The 18,751-nt window shown below is 44.1% G+C and overlaps 1 protein-coding gene across 1 annotated transcript; it reads left to right on the top strand.

Annotated features, from left to right (window-relative positions):
* Nucleotides 1-8,734: 8,734 nt before the first annotated feature.
* Nucleotides 8,735-15,086, top strand: LMOD2 (leiomodin 2). The gene is made up of 3 exons (XM_082480675.1): nt 8,735-9,009; nt 12,975-14,315; nt 14,663-15,086. The coding sequence occupies exons 1-3, from the start codon at nt 8,737-8,739 to the stop codon at nt 14,687-14,689; spliced, it is 1,641 nt and encodes a 546-aa protein (XP_082336801.1). The 5' UTR covers nt 8,735-8,736; the 3' UTR covers nt 14,690-15,086.
* Nucleotides 15,087-18,751: the final 3,665 nt, after the last annotated feature.

The following is an 18,751-nucleotide window of genomic DNA, read 5'->3' as shown; positions in this document are numbered from 1 at the left end:
GGGAAGCATTTTATCTCTAAAGTGCTCCCTTAAGTGTCACTCACACCAGCAAAAGAGGTACTTAGATCAGGAGAAATATCCCCTAAGGAACCCGTGTTTCATGCCTCTCCAGAAAAGCTGTAAAAAAAATTAGTAAATCGTTAGTAGTCATAAGACTGACATAACAATGTTTTCAAAATTCGCACGTTCAGTAGAAATCTCTACATTTGATTGGGCAAAACCATTGTCTTTTTTTCTGCATATTCTGCACTTGGTAGATTTGGTGCCCAGAACTGCTGTCATCATTAATACGGGCTATTTAAAAAATAGACATAAATAAGGACAATAAAGTAGAGAATTTACTTACTTCGTACTGCTGCTTGTATTTAATTCTCTATGAATTACATCATTTGTTTATATTGCTGAGATCTCCTTTAAAAAAAAATTAATAAACACATGCTGTTAAAAAAGTGATGAAAATGAAGGAAATGCTAAATATAGAAGTAGGTACCTGTATTGCTCTCTGTGTGGAAAGGAACAGAGCAATTTTTTATCTGAATGACAAACTGTAGGTTTGGTGAAGCTACACAGGAAAACTGTCTGGGACTACGGCATTCAAGGGATTAAATCCATGCACTTTTAATAATCACTTATAATTTAATAACTACCTGACCTGGACATGCAAATTACGGTGTATTTGCAAATACCACCACAAATAATATAATGCTTACATTGGCAGATGATACCTTTTTTCTCACGCTTTTTTTGGGAAAGAATAGGTCAACTGCGGATGCCTTAGCAGCAGCCCGTTCAAACCGCACTTCCAAAACCCACATTTTTTGTGCACACAGTGGTTCCTCTGCTACTTTCTTTGCAATACAGTGGCCTCTACTTCCTCTCCAAACCTGTTGAGCAATGTCGCGATATAATTCCAAACAGCTGCTGTGGTCACCCTATGGCTGTACATCAGTAGCGAGTGAAATGATTTCTATATATAGTCTGTAGATCTGTTGGCAAGGTTTGTAAAGCACACCGAGATTCTTCCTGAGGGATAAGAACAGCTATATGAAAGCAAGAGCGTTAAGATCATCACTGCGTACAAAGCAGTTTATCTTTTTTGGTGCGGCAGAAACTGGCAGCGAGGAAATGGGCAGTCTGCGGCGATGTGGCGGAGCACTTGCTTTGAGCAAAACCCGGGCAGGAATAGTTTGTGCTGTCAAAGATAAGCAGGTTCATCTCGCAGTGTTATTACAGAACATGACAGTGTGCTGACACAAGACGATTAGAACGTATTGGCTGTGTGGGAAGGAAAGAAAACTAGGAACATCAGAAACATTACAGACATTTGTTCAGTAAAATCTATTTGTCCCCCTCACCTTCCCATTTGTAGTGTGATTCAGGTGGGCAAAGGGGACAGTAAACCCCAAGTCTGCCTCTCCCTTGGCACCCATCTGTGTGCCTCGCTGTGTCATCAAATAGACCTTCAGGATCGTGGACAAAGGACACCGGGTGCCTGTGCAATATGGGCAGTGAGTTTTCCTTCTTTTCATCAAAGGTTGAGGAATTTGGTACTCCAGAAGCATTCTTATTTGCACCCAGATGATTTTTTTCCCCTGGTGCTTCCCTGCAGCCAGGTCAACCTCTTGACTCCCCTTCCAAGATGCATCCTTACACTCTTCCCATCAGCAGCACTGTCAGAGCCCAGTCACTTCTTCACTAGCTATGACTTCTGTCTTCTTGATAAGCAAGGCAACCCAAACACCCCCACCGTCACTATAAGTTAGATTAGCAGTTGCCCCATGGCTTGTTGCTATATAATGTTGTATATAGACTTCTGGTTATGGTTCCAGTAGCTGTTGGGAATGCTGTTTTCAAAACTAATCTGGGCAATAAGGCAGCCCACATGCACATGTTTTTGAGTGAAAGCTGATCACTGTGATGGGTCCGAGTTGTTAAGCTACGATCTGGACCTGGAATCCGCCCTCCCGGTAGCCTGGGTGTGTGGCAGGGGTCACTGGGAAAAATCTCTTTAAGATGCTGAGTCTGATTCCCAAGCAAAGATTGCTTTTTGTTCAGGGTCATCTTTAAACTTACCCCACATTCTTTTCCCCGGCATGGATGAAGGGAAAGATCTTTTTCTCCTGTGCGACTCCCTGTTTACAGCATTGCCAGCAGAGATGGACTGGACAACAGAATCATCTGGCATAGAGAAAAGCAGCTGAAAAATTGTTCCTTCAAATGCCTCCAGCGCACGCTTTATCCCATATGTTCCGCTGATACCACTGTTAAATGTGGGTGATGACACATCCTTTTCAGGAACAGCGTGGCGTGCACAATTTTCACAAGTTACACTGGTCTCCTGGGGAAAGAGCTACAGCTTGTCCCATCAGTCTGCCTCGCGGTCCTGTTTAGATGCCAGGTTGCTGACCCCTTGTCTCTTCAGGCCAATTTGGGCTCTGCCTTCAACCTGAGCCTGTAGAAGCAGCACACAGACATTGAGACACATACAGATATATAAAATATATATATTATAATGACACATATAATAACTATATGCACTATATATGTACTATGTGTACTATATGTACTGTTTGAAGGAACTGGGATTGTTTGAGGGAACTGGGATTGTTTAGTCTGGAGAAAAGGAGGCTCAGGGAAGACCTTATTGCTCTCTACAACTAACTGAAAGGAGGTTGTAGGGAGGTGGGGCTCCACCTCTTCTCCCAAGTAACAAGCTATAGGACAACAGGGAATGGCCTGAAGTTGCACCAGGGGAGGTTCAGGATGGTTATTAGGAAAAATTTCTTCACAGAAGGAGTTATCAAACGTTGGAACAGGCTGCCCAGGGAAGCAGTGGAATCACCATCCCCAGAGGTATTTAAAAGATGGGTAGACGTGGTGCTTAGGGACATGGTTTAGTGATAGTAAAGGTCCCTTCCAACCTAGACGATTCTGTGATTCCATTCTATGATTTTATATAGAATTATTACATCTACAATTGTATGTAATAATTATATGTAATAATTATCATAGAAACATTGAATGTTTAGGTTGGAAGGGACCATAAAGATCATCTTGTTCCCACTCCCCTGCCATGGGCAGGGACACCTCCCACTAGACCAGGTTGCTCAAAGCCCCATCCAGCCTGGCCTTGAACACCTCCAGGGATGGGGCAGCCACAACTCCTCTGGGCAACCTGTGCCAGTGTCTCACCGCCCTCACAGTGAAAAAATTTCTTCCTAATATCTAATCTAAATCTACCCTCTTCAATATATATGTATATATTATATGTGTATTGTGTGTGTATATGTGTATGTATATAAAAAAATGATATGGGGGGAGGGGGAAGGCAGGCGGGGAGGAGCACGGGGGCAGGAGAAGGGAAGACGTGTGAGGAGGGGAGGGAAGGAGAGGTCAGGGAAGGGCCTGCAGAGGCGGGTGAGGGCATCGAGGGGCTGTGCGGGCAGGGCGGGTGAGGGGGGCCGGCAGGGCCAGGGGAGGAGAAGGCCGCGCAGCCGGGGGGTCTGCCGGAGGGGGCGGCAGGAGGGAAGGAGCTGGTTGAGGAACGATGGGTGCAAAACGGTGGGGGACGGTGGGAGCGAGCACCGCAGGCAGAATGGTGGCAGGGGATATGGGGGAAGCCCAGACGCGCTGTGGTGCATTGTTTTTAACGGGCTCTGTGGCAACTGGAGCTGTTCCTGCAGTGTGGGACTGCAGCTCGGTACGAGCCAATGCATCTGGCTGACAGGCTGTCCTCAGGAGCCGTGACTGAAATAGCCGCTGTCCTGGGGACGGCCCTGCCCTGCGCCCGAGGACAAGGTTGTGCAGCCCTCTCTTTGCTCGCCGGGAGTTTTCCCTGCGCTCGCCCGCATGGAAGTAACATTTAACCTGTGGGCTTTGCCCTGCAGGGTTAAGTAGCACCCCTCAGAATCGCAGGGTCACAGGATGGTCGGGTTTGGAAGGGACCTTCAGAGATCATCTAGTCCAACCCCACTACCAAAGCAGGTTCATCTGGAGCACGATGGACAGGAACGCATCCAGGTGAGTTTTGAATACCTCCAGAGAAGGAGACTCCACCACCTCTCTGGGCAGCCTGTTCCAGTGCTCTGCCACCCTCAAATGAAAGAAATTTTTCCTCATGTTGAAATGGAACCAGTTTAGAACACAGGTGTTGCTTGCATCCTTCCAGCCATTGGGCTCAAAGTGAGGAAACAATCAAGAAGCAGAACAAAGTTTCCTAGACTGCTGGTTAGAATAGTTAATTGCTTGGAAAGGAAAAAAAAAAAAAACAACAAAACATTTAGAAGTGTTTCTTCTTTTAAAACCAAGAAAACAGATCACCTGGGCTGGGAAACATGAAAAGTCTTGTCTGCAGTCTAGCTGCTACTGAGTGGGCTCCATCCCACTCAAGGCTGGAACCTGGGTGCCAAGGATCTGCAACGGCAGAGTGAATCCTGCTGCTGTTAAATGGGCACTCCCGGTTCTTATCTTCTCTCTCCTTAGCCCAGGTCCTGAAGGGAACAAACCTTTTAATGATTCTGTTGATTGAGTGATGAGTTTCCATGGTGTGTACGTGAAATGGTTTATTCCCTGCACAGCAGATTTCATCAGGGCATTGTGGGGGTGAGTTCGGGTTTTCTGTGAGGAGGAGGCAAAGCACTTTAGAAGATTCATCCTAAACAGTGGTCAGTGCCGCCAGTATAAACCTGTCCTTGTGTACTATGTATGGTTTACACTCTGCCCTCCTGTCTTTTGTGGTGGAACTTAGTTCACTGTGCCACCTTACTAGCACAAGGTCTCTTCCTAAGCTGTTTATAATAGTTTGGTCGAGCACATAGCCTAGGACGTATAACAGGATAAAAGCTGGAGAGGGACTTTTTACTAGGTCATATAGTGATAGGAGGAGGGGTAATAGCTTCAAAATGGAAGAGTGTAGATTTAGAGTGGATATTGGGAAGAATTTTTCACTATGAGGGTGGTGAGGCTCAGAAACAAGTTGCCCAGAGAAGCTGTGGATGCCTTATCCCTGGAAGTGTTCAAGACCAGGTCAGATGGAGCTTTGAGTAACCTGGTCTAGCGGGAGGTGTCCCTGCCAATGGCAGGGGCGTTGGAACTAGATGGTCTTTAAGGTCCCTTCCACCCTAAACCATTCTGTGATGCTCACACTGCTATGTTTTTTGCTCTTTTTTTTTTTGTTTTTGTTTGTTTGTTTGTTTGTTTGTTTTTTCCCCAGAAATCCAAACGTGTAATGCCTGAGAAATGGGATTGTGGAAAGAGAACAAAAGATTTCAGGCAGGAATGCTAATAACAGGAAAGCACAATCACTCCTGTCTTTGCAGCAGAGTTCTTCTTGGAAGTTGGAACCTGTGATCTGAACTGTTGAAGTGGTGGGCAGCTTCAGCAGTGGCTGGTGCCCACAGGAACTGAGCCCTGACCAGCTGAAGTGCTCCATAATGCCAAATACCCCCCAAAAGGAAATCCTAAAACCCAAGTTAGCAGATACTGTCAGTCTTAAGGTCTCTGTACATCTATTATTCCTCCTCACAAAGGCAGTAACACATTCACGTCTCCTGAAAGCGCCACCGGACAAATAAAGCCATCAGTAGTCTTGTAATGCTGAAGAATGGCGGCAAAACAAAATGCTGAAAGGCTGTTTATGAAATGTGTATTATCTCTCCTGTACACTGAACAAGAGTAAAGGTCCTGGGGACTCATAGGATCAAAGTATATGATTACAGAATTATGGAATTAAGGACTGTGTTTCAGTGCTCATCAACAGGCAAGGGCAAATATTATCCCCACATTTTCTGACCTGTGAGTACTCAGCTTGCCAGTTTTAGCATCCTTTTTGTGTGTGTAATTTGCCATGTGCTACAGCCTTATTACTTCAATTAAAATTGCTCTAAAGTGTGTTCATGTGTCTTCACCCTTCACCCTCCCTATAAAGAATGGGTCCTAAATTACCATGAGTGACATGTACAGGATCAAGAAAGGACCCAAACCTCTCACAACCTCACCTAACTGTGCCAGGTTCCCCTGCTTCAGGGAACTCATTTACAATCAAATACTTTGTCCATCTTTAGTAGCATCTTTAAATTCTCTTATCACATGGCTAGAATGGACATCGCTGACATTTTATATATAGAAAATCATCACTACTGGCTCAGTGTTCTATCACTCCTCAGCAATGAGTAGGATTGAACGTAACATTCATGATGCTGCTAAGGACTGGACTAAATCTTCCTTTGGAATATTATTTTAAAAGTGAGTAATGCATGTTGCTTTTTGAAGTTCCTTTGAATTATACATAGAAAATTTTAAAGAGACAATTCCGATATCTGTATGTTTGTACTTTGTATTATGGACTCTCAGCCCAGGAAAATTCAGAGACTTACAAATTTTGTTGTATCTGAGGAAAAAAGGAAAAGCAGAAAGCTCAGAATTTCCTGGGGAACAGTATATTTGAATAGATTTCATTTTTAACAGCATGGTTTTGCTTTTAATATTGTACATATCAATGCTGTACATGTCCATATACTAATAAAATATAGCACATTTCTAAAAGCATTTCAATTTCAATCAGCATTTTCCAACAGAAAATCTGTCCAGTGCAAATTTTCTGACCAACTCCATCTAAAAATGTTTGCAACAAAATGTTGTCTGCAAAAATGTACCCGAGAAAGATAATTTTATTGTGCTGCTTCTCTGGCTAACTCCAGGGGTGACAAAGTGAGCCATTGTCCTAGACATACTGAAGAAATAAAATTGCTTGGAGTTCTGTTATGTACATTTAATTAATGCCAACGTCAGCATTCACAATGCAAAGTTAAAAGAAAAAAGGTACTTCTCTTTTTTGCCTGCTGTTTCATATTTTACAGAATTTGACCTAAGCATCGTTTCTGCAAGTGCAGCTGAAAGAGTGAACAGAACTTCTACTGACCCACTGACTTCGCTAGACACACATGACCCATCACAGTGTCTGATACCGTGAAGGTAACACTCTTAGCTCCATAAGCCAAACAGTTTTGTATCATCTTCCTCCTTTTTGTTTTACACAAAGATTTGGTCAATGTAAGTGACATGCAAATATTTATTTTATTTTAAGATGCACAATATTCTTTAGTCTGCTTTATTAATGTATTTCATGTGTTAGGGAAGACTAAGCTTGTAAGCTTTCATCCCACTTCTTGAGCAAGCTAAACTGTATGAAATTCATATAGAAAAATGATCAAAGGAAAAATGTGATTTCTTACCAAATCTGTTTATGAAAATCATGCTCAGTCTCCTCTCTCTGTTGCCAGTAAAGCAATATGCATAATAATAAAACTAAACGAGCAATTTAGCTAAACATCATACATTTCAGGTGTCCAATCCATACCAACCAAAAAGAGATGATGTTGGACAAGAACAATACTTCAAATTATTTTCCCTTACATTTCCATTAAATACTGACTTGACTGTCTAAAAATAAACCCATCATGTGTTACCCTTTAATAAAGTTAATATATGTTGTTGTTACAGATGTGTTCCCACTTCCCTGTACCAAAACCAACCTTTTTTCTGTCTTTCTCTCTTGCTCTCCCTCTCCCTCTCTCTCAACACAGGTTTGCAGATATTGCTACACATTTCAGAAAACATTGCTAGTTCACCATCATTCACTGCTAAATAAGGAAAGAGCAGTGTGAGTTTTAACCTTTCATTGTGTAGTTTCTTACATAGGAAGATACCGTCTGTAAAAATAATATCAAAATAATGTCATTTATGGACATGTGGACATGATAATGTAGATATACAGTTAAAATTAAGAATTGAAGGGCACTCTCCAGCTGCACATCAGTCAGCTACAGCAAGCAATGGCCATTAACTAAAATAGCCACTAGAGGCCTTCATTTCCTAGGGGCTGCCAGAAGTGATGAAGACGGAGCCCCGCTGCCCACCCAGGGCTGGTTCCCCCTCAAGCTCTGCAGGACTCTGCTCACTCCCCCAGCAGAGCGCAATTCTCCCCATGAAAAAAATAATATCTCACAGGAGCTCCAAATGGATGTGTCAAGCTGATTCTCCCACTAATCATCCTCAAAAAAAAAAAAGGGGAAATAATAAATAATCCAGTTGTGTGATTTGTTACGGGCGAGGCGTGACATTGCAGGAGCAGTGCTCCCTGCGGGCGCCGGCACAGCAACCTTCTCCCCTCGGGCTGCCTTCCCACGGATCCCAACCTCCTGCAAACACCTTGGTGGGATAACAACGTGGTTCCACTCGAAAACCGTGAAAACGAGAGGAAGTCCGCTGAACAGCAGCGAGGGTGTTTTATTTCCAGCCCCTGTGGCGGCTCAGGATTAAATGGATTTTCATTGTGTTCTTTCTCTACTGCAGTTTGGACACGAAGTCGGTGTAAATGCGCCCAGGGTTTTATTTGCTGCCTCCCCCCCCGTCCGCGAGGCTGGTATTCTCCCGCTAGCCGCCTGCTCTAAATATGGCCATGGCCAGTGTGTCAATAATCCCCCTCTTTAAGGGACCTGCAAACACTAGTGTTGGGACATTCTTGCTGTTCAGATGTCTAGCTGACGTCTGATGCTTAAAACGGAGCATGCTTTCATCCCTTCGTGCATTGTCGTAAGCCCCCGGTGATTACTCTTAAAAGGGTGCCTCCGCTACGCAGGGAAACAGTTGCTGACCAAACGAGACACAGCTTGCTTGCTTCAGCCTTCTTGAATGCCGACTCACTTCAGGTTCACACTAGCCTGACCAAGCGGGACCATGTCTACCTTTGGCTACAGAAGAGAGCTCAGTAAATATGAAGACATTGATGAAGATGAGCTCCTCGCTTCTCTCACTGAAGAGGAGCTGAAGGAGCTGGAGCGGGAGCTGGAGGACATAGAGCCCGACCGAAACCTTCCGGTGGGACAACGGCAGAAGAGTTTGACAGAGAAAACACCGACGGGGACTTTCAGCAGGGAAGCGTTGATGGCCTATTGGGAAAGGGAGACCAGGAAACTTTTAGAAAAAGAGAGATTGGGCGCGTGCGACAAGGTAAGGTGCTGAGGCATTTGCTGTTTCCTAGAAATATTTGGGTTTCTTCTTCCCTGGCATAGTCTTGCTGACTCTTTTCATTTTCTTTCCGTCTTCTGCAGCATTTTTAAGAACCTCGTTAGTCATACTTTTGTGCCTGCTAAAGCACTTCATATTAGCTCAGAGGATTTTTGCTGTCTATGGAGGTACCTTAAATGCTCAGTTAAGAACAGAAGAAAGTCCCGTAAAAACTATCATTAGTGATTAAAGTAGGAAAAATCTTAAAGGGCATGTTAGAAATTATTGCCAGGTAGTGACATGGACTTTTAGATAATATTAGATTTTGTTTAAAAGCTAAAAGAAGTGCCTTTCCCTTTCCTTCCAAAAAGAAAAAAAATCAGTATTGACTGCTAAGAAGCATGTCAGGAAGATAATTTTGAATACACGTTATGTCAGAAGTCGAGCAGGCGGCTGCCGGGCTTTGTGCTCGCTGGGAGGAAGCAGCATTGAAGTCAGCAGCTTATGTTGCTTTGTTCCTGCTGAGGATCCCTGGCACGGCTCGGGAGTCTTCTGGCAACCGTTGTCAGAGGGTAGCCGCAACTTATTTAAAAAGTGGCCCAGAGTAGTGTCATCAGCCAAAACTGTTTGTCTGTATTCCCCAGAAAACAACCAATAGCGCTTGTTAAGCAATTAACCCCCCAAAATAATAATAATAATTAAAAAATAATAATAAAAGCCAGTCCCTGAACTGCAAATGGACAGTACAGCGGGGTGGGAGCGAAGGGCTCAGGCGTAGCAGGTGATGAGCGCGCTCAGCCTAAGCTAACATCCGTGTCGGCACCCCCTGGGCCCTTGCTAAAATGATTTGTGAGGCTGAGCTCTGTCAAAAAGCAAATTCTGTTTTCACATTGGCTCCAGGTACTTTCAAAGGAAAGTGGGGACTTGGGGGTGTGAATAGCTTTTTTATTTTTAAGCACTGCTTCATACCAAGCTCTGACTCTGTTTATAAGGATACGTTTTCCTGTGTTTAAGTAGAAAATAGTACAACAAAGGCAAAGACAGCAAAACTGGACTCGGAACTTCTAACAGCCTTGATTCAGGAGCTCGGTTCATTTGCAAGGAAATAATTGCAGTTTGTACATTAGAGAAAAATCACCTGGATTAAAGTAGCCTGCACTAATAATGTCCTGGATTTCTTTACACGTAAGTGTTTTCTCCTGCTTGTGAATGGTGGTGTGATGTCTTTGCAGGCAAGCGCACAGACCACTAGCTGTCATCAAACCATTAGTATCAGCTTGCAGACGTTGACTTCACTCCCTGTTTGTCAAGTCCTAGGGAGGCAATGGCAAGATTAATGTTTATTTCCAGCTGAGCCTGGAACTCGAAACCTGGACAGTTCCAAAAAACCTTCTGAACAAGACTAGTTCAGTGCCTTATATAATGGCAGGATTTTTTTTTTTTTTCTGTTTCCATGTCTGTACAGCATTAGTGATGGGTACTGCTTAAACCCCAAAGTGCCAACAAAAGCCTTTGTACTTTTTGATTTGAGAAGAAACTTCCTAAATGCATCTGTAAATATGAAAATGTTGACATGCTGATGTAGAGGGCACGAAGGCTCTCTCCACCGAAGGCAGTAAGAAAGCTCCTTCTGAATTTCTTGAAAGCAATTTTCTTTTTGCCCTCAGCTTTCTGAAAGTTAGACACCTTATCTAAGGTGGTTATTTGTGCTTCGTCTATAGTTTGTGGTGAGAGGTCAGCCCGTCCAGAAGGCAAACATCCCGCAGATGGCCTTTTAGGGTCAATGACTTGACCTCTCTGCATTCACTATCTTAGTCCTAACTTTCCATCAAGTAGCTACCACGAAGTAAGATGAAGCCTTGTAGGCTGCCTGCAGCAGTCCTGTGCTGAAATGCTGCCACAATAGCAGAGCGTGCCTCTATGGATCTACAGAGAGAAGAGTACTCCATTGCAAAATTATTGTGCAGATGGTTATGACACCAAACGATGTATCTGACAGGAAAATAAGTTCCCCCTTTGATCCCAGAAATGCCACTCAAAAAATTCAAATATTTTTGTTTATTGATCTAGTGCCATCAAGCGTATTAGCAGTCCATTTAGAGGCACCAACTTCTGCTCATCTGCAGCTGTGCTGAAGGCTGTAGTATATATTCCTGGGTAGAAAAAAGCATAGCTGTGAAGATGAGTTGCTGGATACCTGGTGTTTTCAGCTTTTAAAAGTCTCTGCATATATATATATATATATATATATAAACTACAGATATAAATCTTAGTCCCATAACAAACCTGGCTTAAACACAGCCCTGTTTCTGTATGTAGCACAGCATCTCTCAATGTAAGGACCTTCCCACACATGATCCACAGGAGAAGCAACACGGCCGGACCCTGCAGGCCCTCCATGTGCGGGGCAACGGGGACAGACCCTGCAAGACCTCCAGGCGCTGAATCCTCAGGAACGACAAGCTGGAACACCTCCGTGTCCTCTTTCATTAGAGTCACGCTTCTGCAAACATTACAATTACTGTCTGTTTTGTGTGTGCCCCAGCACAGAAATCTGCTTAGGATTGTGAAACGGTACCATGCAGTCTGTCATTACTATTATTTTAACCTTTCCCTGCATTTTCAGAGCCAGATAATTAGGCAAACCTAAAACCTCACAGGTTTTCTAAAAATAGGCTCTCATCTTAGTAACACTTCTGTTTTCCAGAAGCACAACACAGAATCGCTGTGTCTCCACAGAGTGTACTTGCTTTGTAAGGTACCCTCTAGCATTTTGCAAACACTAAAATATGAAAGTTGCTAAAGTAGTGCATACAGAACAATTATATTTCCTCCAAAATCTTATAAAAGTTTACAAATGTGTATAAAAAGGCATACCCTATGGCTTGTCCAAGAGACAAAACAGGACGTGAGAGATCCTTTTGAGCAAGAGGTTTAAGGTTGGTCATAGCGCGTGGGTTCAGTCATGGTCCATACAACACTGCCGTGCTCCTGGAGTCCTCCAGGTGGAGAGGGAGACTTCCCTGGGGCGCAGACCTTTTGCTGTTCCTGCACGGAGAATTGTCCTCTGACACTGTGATTGCTGAGGGCACCGGGCAGACCTTTGAGAAGTAGATCCACATTTGCCATTTTGGTGCCCACCAAACACATCAAAACAACCTTGGGGTTTAGAAAAACAGTCAGTTTACTCTGTAGGCAATGAGTTATAATGAGTTACAGTACGGCAGCTGACCTGTGACAGCTGTCGGTGAGCACAGTCTTAGCTCTTGGCAAACATTTGGGGATTATTGACATGTGATTACTTGTTATCCATGGGAATCTGCCCGAATCTTTTCTTCACAAATAACTTCTACGGGTGTATAGCCCATACGGTGCATCCAGAGTCTTTTTTACATGACTGCTGTGATTCTGTATTATTTTGCGTATCAATCTGCATGTTTACATGTGCAAACACTATTTGTATGCTAAACCATGGCAATCTTTAGCCTTTTTAGATGTACTAACATATGCAAGGGAGTCAGAGCATTGACACAGATGTCTAGTCCTTATGAAACCAAGAAACTCATTGCTCATAGATCATGTCCATTCTGAAATTGCAGTCTTATGTTTCTGCTGGCAAGGATCCAATAACATCCCCTTGTGGACATGCCAACACATAGAAAGCATGAAGTATGTCCATGTTGCAATATCTTGTATCAAATTTTCTCTTGGCAGAAATCATTGACGTCAGTCAAACTGTTCCAATTTATGTTAAGCATTTGTCTTCCAAAGAATATGAAAGAAATATGGTTAAAAAGGTGTCAGGTGCTGAAGTATTTTCTGTTCTCCTAACTGTCTGTGTTTCTGGGGATTTATTTTTAGCTTTCAGTATTGACTTACATAGTTTCAAGACAATTGTTTTTGTGTGAAAAGGCAGTAGCTACATTACTGCAATCATGTTTAACACCCACACCTACATTCCTCTTCAGGACTCTGAGCAAGAAGACGACAATTCAGAAGACATTCAAGAAGAATATTTCACAGAAAGCAACAGTGAAGTGTCTGAGGAAGCGTATACTGAAGAGGATGATGAGGAAGAAGAAGAAGAGGAGGAGGAAGACGAAGATGACAGTGACGATGAGGGTGAGGAAAAGCAAAATGCTGCAGCTGGTGAAAGAACTGAGGATGGCAGGAGTTCTGACCACATCAGACGCAAAAAGTGTAACGGCGCAAAGGGCAATGAAAACTTACTGAATGGTCATGATGGAAAAGACACTGATAATCTGAGCTTAAAAAGCAGTGCCATCCACCCTTGTGGAAATCCAACAGTTATTGAGGATGCTTTGGAGAAAGTTAGGAGCGATGACCCTGACACCACAGAGGTCAATCTGAACAACATTGAAAACATCACTTCACAGATGCTTATACAATTTGCTCAAGCCCTGAGAGACAACACAGTGGTTAAGTCATTCAGCTTGGCTAACACGCATGCTGACGACAACGTTGCAATAGCTATCGCTGGCATGTTAAAGGTAAATCAGCATATAACTAGTCTGAATATTGAGTCAAATTTTATCACAGGCAAAGGAGTGCTGGCCATCATGAGAGCTTTGCAGAATAACAAGGTACTAACAGAACTGCGGTTCCACAATCAAAGGCACATCATGGGCAGCCAGGTGGAAATGGACATAGTTAAACTGTTGAAAGAGAACACCACTCTGGTCAAGCTTGGATACCACTTTGACCTTGCTGGCCCAAGAATGAGCATGACAAGTATTCTGACAAGAAATATGGATAAACAAAGACAAAAGCGTATGCAGGAGCAGCGGCAACATGAGTCTGGTTGTGATGGAGCCATGAATTCAAAGGCCAAAGGCTTGCAGAAGGGGACGCCTCGGTCCTCACCTTATGTGTCACCTAAGAGCTCACCTTGGTCCTCTCCAAAGCTCCCCAAGAAAGCACCGCCAGTGAAAAGTCAGCCTCCAGCTCCTGCACCCCCACCTCCCCCACCACCCCCGCCTCCTCCTCCTCCTCCTCCCCCAGTTATTCCAGAGAAGAAGGCACCAACCAGGAATATAGCTGAAGTCATCAAACAGCAAGAAAGCTCAAAAAAAGCCTTACAGAATGGACAGAAAAAGAAAAAAGGCAAAAAAGGCAAAAAACATGAGAACAGCATATTGAAAGAAATTAAAGATTCTCTAAAATCAGTCTCGGACAGAAAATCGGAGGAAGGTTCACAACCCTCCACCCGTCCCTCCACCCCACAAAGGTCTCTCCATGACAACCTTATGGAAGCAATTCGGGCAAGCAGCATAAAGCAATTAAGGCGGGTAAGTAAGATCATATTTCAGTAACTGATTGTGGCCCAGATATAGCACAAGCTCAATTAATTTTAGTACACAGATATTTAATAAAAAAAATCATTCTTAGAAATGTGAGCATAAGAAAACATTTGGGGGGGGAGGCTTTCCTCTGAATAGGCTTTTCTCAGCACGCTGGTTTCTATTCCACTGTGTTTTTGACAGCAAGTGGAGTACTTTCCCAGGTTCAGGCTTGTTACAGGAGTTGCTGCGTAGCACAGGGAACTTGGGAGCGTGTCTGCAGCTCTGGTAGGAATTTTGCCATCCAGACTGTACAGCAAATGTAATGAACACCCTCGCCACCCCTCCTTTCATAGGTGGAGGTACCAGAAGCCCTTCGGTGAAAGCCTGGACAACAGAAGAAGCAGAGCACTGCAGTGGTCAAGGAGAGGCTACTCGTCCATTCACTGGTGGTAACATAGACTGTGTAGAAAGCTGAGTTCAAAGTACACTCTTAGATTCAAACCATTTCTCTTTTATTTCAAAGAAATAAACCCTCTATATATGAAACAATGCTTTAAGGATACATTTACCTTGTAATCTGTAAATATGGAAATAATTTTCTTTTTTATTTAATGAGATTTCTATTGAGAAACTGCTGCTTATTTAGATATTCTTTTCAATCTCTGTTTGCACATCACTGGACAAGTTCTTCACACTGAGATGTAATAGTTTCCCAGCCTGTGGTTTCTTCTTCTTTTTTTCCATGAATTTACAATAAATGTGGTTTGAAGCTTTCAAGCATAGTCCCGGGTCTCTGTGAGTGAAAACCTGCCAGACGTTTCCGTCAAGTTCATGAGCATTAGGGAAGTCTCCTGGGAAAGAACTCGAGATCTTTTTCAGCTGCACCCATCAAGCCTGCTTGGAGGATAGTTACCTGAACCCCTATGTTAGTGCAGTTTAATACCGACATGAGAAAAAAATGGTTCATAAGGGTATATATGACTGAATTAAGCTGTGGGCTGTGTCAGGTCACTGGTGTTTCATACCAGGTCCTAAACCTTATTTAACAGAAAGGGAAGTGGGTGATGAATAGAGCTGCAGTTCATGTTGACTTAAGGTTAAAAATTAATGTGGATATTTTAAGGATGCGGCAGAATTATTCAACTGAGAGCCATTCAGTACAAGTGCACATGGCTGTATCTAGGCAGAACTAACCCCAGTGCAGACAGTCAGACAGAGAAACTTGAAGAGCAGTCTAGGGTTCAGGTGGAAAAAGACTTTCATATGGTATCAGCTGAACAACAAGTAGGGTGTGAACTGTCAATATGATATGGTGGAAGCAGAGCCAATATCGTTTGGAGGTGCACAGCTGGAGGTATCACATCACAGGCGATGGCATGAATAGCCCTTCTTCATGTAGTACTAAACATCTCCCTCTTTCAAATCAGGTTTGGTTCTGGGTGCTTCAGCTCATGTGAAGGTGGCGATAACATGAAGAAAGCTGAGCAGTGGCCAAAATGTTGAAAGACAAGAGGAGATATATGTTTAGAAGCACTACTAAATAGTAATTATTGTGCTCATTTCAACAATAAATAACAAAATTAATATTTCTTTTACATAAAACCATGCCACAGAGAAGTAATTACTTAAGGTCACCCAACATTACAGTAGCACTGGAAAAATACAGGTAAGCTTGTATCTAGAAATAGTAATGAGACAGATTTCCCCAGGAAGAGGGAGAAATTACTGGAAGGATGTAAAGCATAATGGAGAGGGCGTCCATTAGTGAATTGTCAGGAATGTTAAGGTAAAAAACCAGTGAAGATACCTTTTTGCTTTTGTATTTATTGACTAGAACACACCAAAGACAATTTATAACTAACTGAAACACTTCCCAACGTTTTTCCTCTTGCCTCAGGATATCAACAACTCACGAGTATTTCTAGACCCAGTATCACAGGAAATATGGTACGTCCAATTAGTCTTTAGCTGCCTTTGTAATTGCATAGGCTCCTATGGCATAAAAATCAGCCTATAGTCAGTCTCCCACCACCAAATGGAAGCTGGAGCTTGGAATCTTCTGAGGATGGAAGCAATGGAATGCAGACGACAGTCAGGAAGAGACCCGCGACCCCAGACCTTGACCCCAGCAGCTTTGTGAAGGATGAGAAACAGCAAAATATTTAATCAAATGCCAGAAGCAGCTAAGCAGTTGCAAGGGAGAACAAAAGATAGGGAGGGAACTCAAGGTAAGCACAAGGGAGAGGATTTGGAGGAAGACAAGAAAATGTTAAAACACAAACCCAAACATTTAAAGAAAGAGGGAGAGAGAAGTGAGGAAACTGTCTGTATGGGAGGTGAAAATGGATATAGAAAAAGAAGATGGTATAGAAGAAAATGAACACTGAAAAGTGGCAGAGAGAAGAGAAGAGAGAGAAGAAGAGAAGAGAAGAGAAGAGAAGAGAAGAGAGAGAAGAGAAGAGAAGAGAAGAGAAGAGAAGAGAAGAGGGAAGAGAAGGGGGAAGGGAAAGGAAGGGAAGGGAAGGGAAGGGAAGGGAAGGGAAGGGAAGGGAAGGGAAGGGAAGGGAAGGGAAGGGAAGGGAAGGGAAGGGAAGGGAAGGGAAGGGAAGGGAAGGGAAGGGAAGGGAAGGGAAGGGAAGGGAAGGGAAGGGAAGGGAAGGGAAGGAAGGGAAGGGAAGGGAAGGGAAGGGAAGGGAAGGAAGGGAAGGGAAGGGAAGGGAAGGGAAGGGAAGGGAAGGGAAGGGAAGGGAAGGGAAGGGAGAGGAGAGGAGAGGAGAGGAGAGGAGAGGAGAGGAGAGGGAGAGGGAGAGGAAGGAGAGAAGGAGAAGAGAAGAGAAGAGAAGAGAAGAGAAGAGAGAGAAGAGAAGAGAAGAGAAGAGAAGAGAAGAGAAGAGAAGAGAAGAGAATGCAGAAAAATGCAAAAAATCTAGAAAAAGGAACATAGCAAGGTAAGATTTATCTTTCAGGTTGGTAAGAGCTGCTGGAGTTACTCTTTTGCAGAAGGGGAGGGCGATGGGCACAGCCCTTGCGAAGGATCAGCCGGAGCTGCTGACTGTGGTTGCTGACAAGTGGCTCATCGGTCCTCTCTGGTGTGAGACCCGCCCTGACGATGCAGATTAGTGTTTCAGCTAAAATGTGAAGTCACGGAAGTGCGGCCGCGTGTGGTTATTTAAGCTCCTGCGGCACCCTCCCTCACTAAGTGTCAGTCCTGCGCCTTGGCCAAAGTCTAATCTGGGTAATTACCTTCTGCCTACATAAACTTCGCAGCGGTTTCACTTGGAGGCATTTCAAGGCCTCTCTCCTATTTGCAGAGTCGCGAGGCAGAGCCCCCGAAAACACCTTGTTAATGCGTTGATGCCCTGCTGAAGGGAAAGGCAGCCCCCTTCCCGCCCCGGGTGGGTGTCAGCCCTGCTGCTGCCAGCACTGAGCTCCCTCATGGATGCTTCCAAGGAGCAATTTGGAGCAAACTCATAGGGCTCTCTGCGGTGGGTGGCTGTCCACTTTCTCTCAAAGACCAGTCAGAGAAACAAACACACCAAAATCTGTCAAAATGAATTCCTTAGCAATAAAAAAGCTGCGAAGGATAACCGAGTGCTTTCTGTCACTGAAGAGGTAAAAGGACAGGAGAGGACAATGGGTTATAACATCTTTAGAAACAACCTCCACATCTTTAGAATGTTATTTATCTCCTCCTGAGTTGCAAAAATGACAAGCCCAATGAAAAGCAGAAATACTGTAGCTTCCCAAGGAAGCAAAAAAGCAAAACCTGCCTCCTCTCTTTACACTGAGCCAAATCTCTCCCGTGAGTGTTCCCCCAAATTTGGGCTGGGGTGTGGGAGGGGAGGGCTGGGTACTGCACAGTTCACACAAGCTTCACAGCGTGGTTAAGGCTGACACCGGGTCCTCCCGTGTGCTGCTGCAGTGCTGCTGTAGCAGTGACCTGCCACCCAGCTGCACTGGGCAACGGCTGCAGCCTTGCGTGGTGGTCAGAGGCTGTGCTGGTCCAACAAACAGGGACTGCCTCCACTGCACCTTCATTCTTTGGCCCTTCCCCATAACGTGTAGCCACGTGAGCATCCATGCCACGTTACAAGGTGTGAAAGAATTGACCTACCAAAGCACCAGAAATATCAGAGCTTGACTGTTACCTATAATTCCAGTATTTGGCCTTTAGTTTGTGATTCATCACCTAGGGAAGTGTCTGAGCTTGTAGAAAGAAAAGAAGCTTGTAAAAGTCCAAGAGATATTCTTTCCATGTCTTCTGAAAGTTTCCTGCCCTCCTGCCGAGTTCCCCATTGGAAGTTCTGGACAGTGACCCATGTTGCTCTGCAGCTGGGGAATCTGGCTGGGCGTAGAGGTGCTGGTCCAACATCCTGCTCTGTCCACCTCCCCCAGCTCCACAGAGGTGCTTCTTCCCACCAAACAGGGAAAGTCTCCAATGA

This window comes from Vanellus vanellus (assembly GCF_965231255.1).
Source record: "Vanellus vanellus genome assembly, chromosome: 1".
Classification (NCBI taxonomy): domain Eukaryota; kingdom Metazoa; phylum Chordata; class Aves; order Charadriiformes; family Charadriidae; genus Vanellus; species Vanellus vanellus.
The sequence above is the reverse complement of the archived record's forward strand: the minus strand, read 5'-3'. Positions and strand labels throughout refer to the sequence as shown.

What these genes read in the sequence shown, in the direction of transcription:
- LMOD2 (XM_082480675.1), top strand. Translation starts at nt 8,737, where the DNA reads ATGTCTACCTTTGGCTACAGAAGAGAGCTCAGTAAATATGAAGACATT. An exon ending in GATTGGGCGCGTGCGACAAG is followed by an intron (nt 9,010 to 12,974) that starts GTAAGGTGCTGA and finishes ATTCCTCTTCAG; the next exon opens with GACTCTGAGCAAGAAGACGA. An exon ending in GCATAAAGCAATTAAGGCGG is followed by an intron (nt 14,316 to 14,662) that starts GTAAGTAAGATC and finishes CTCCTTTCATAG; the next exon opens with GTGGAGGTACCAGAAGCCCT.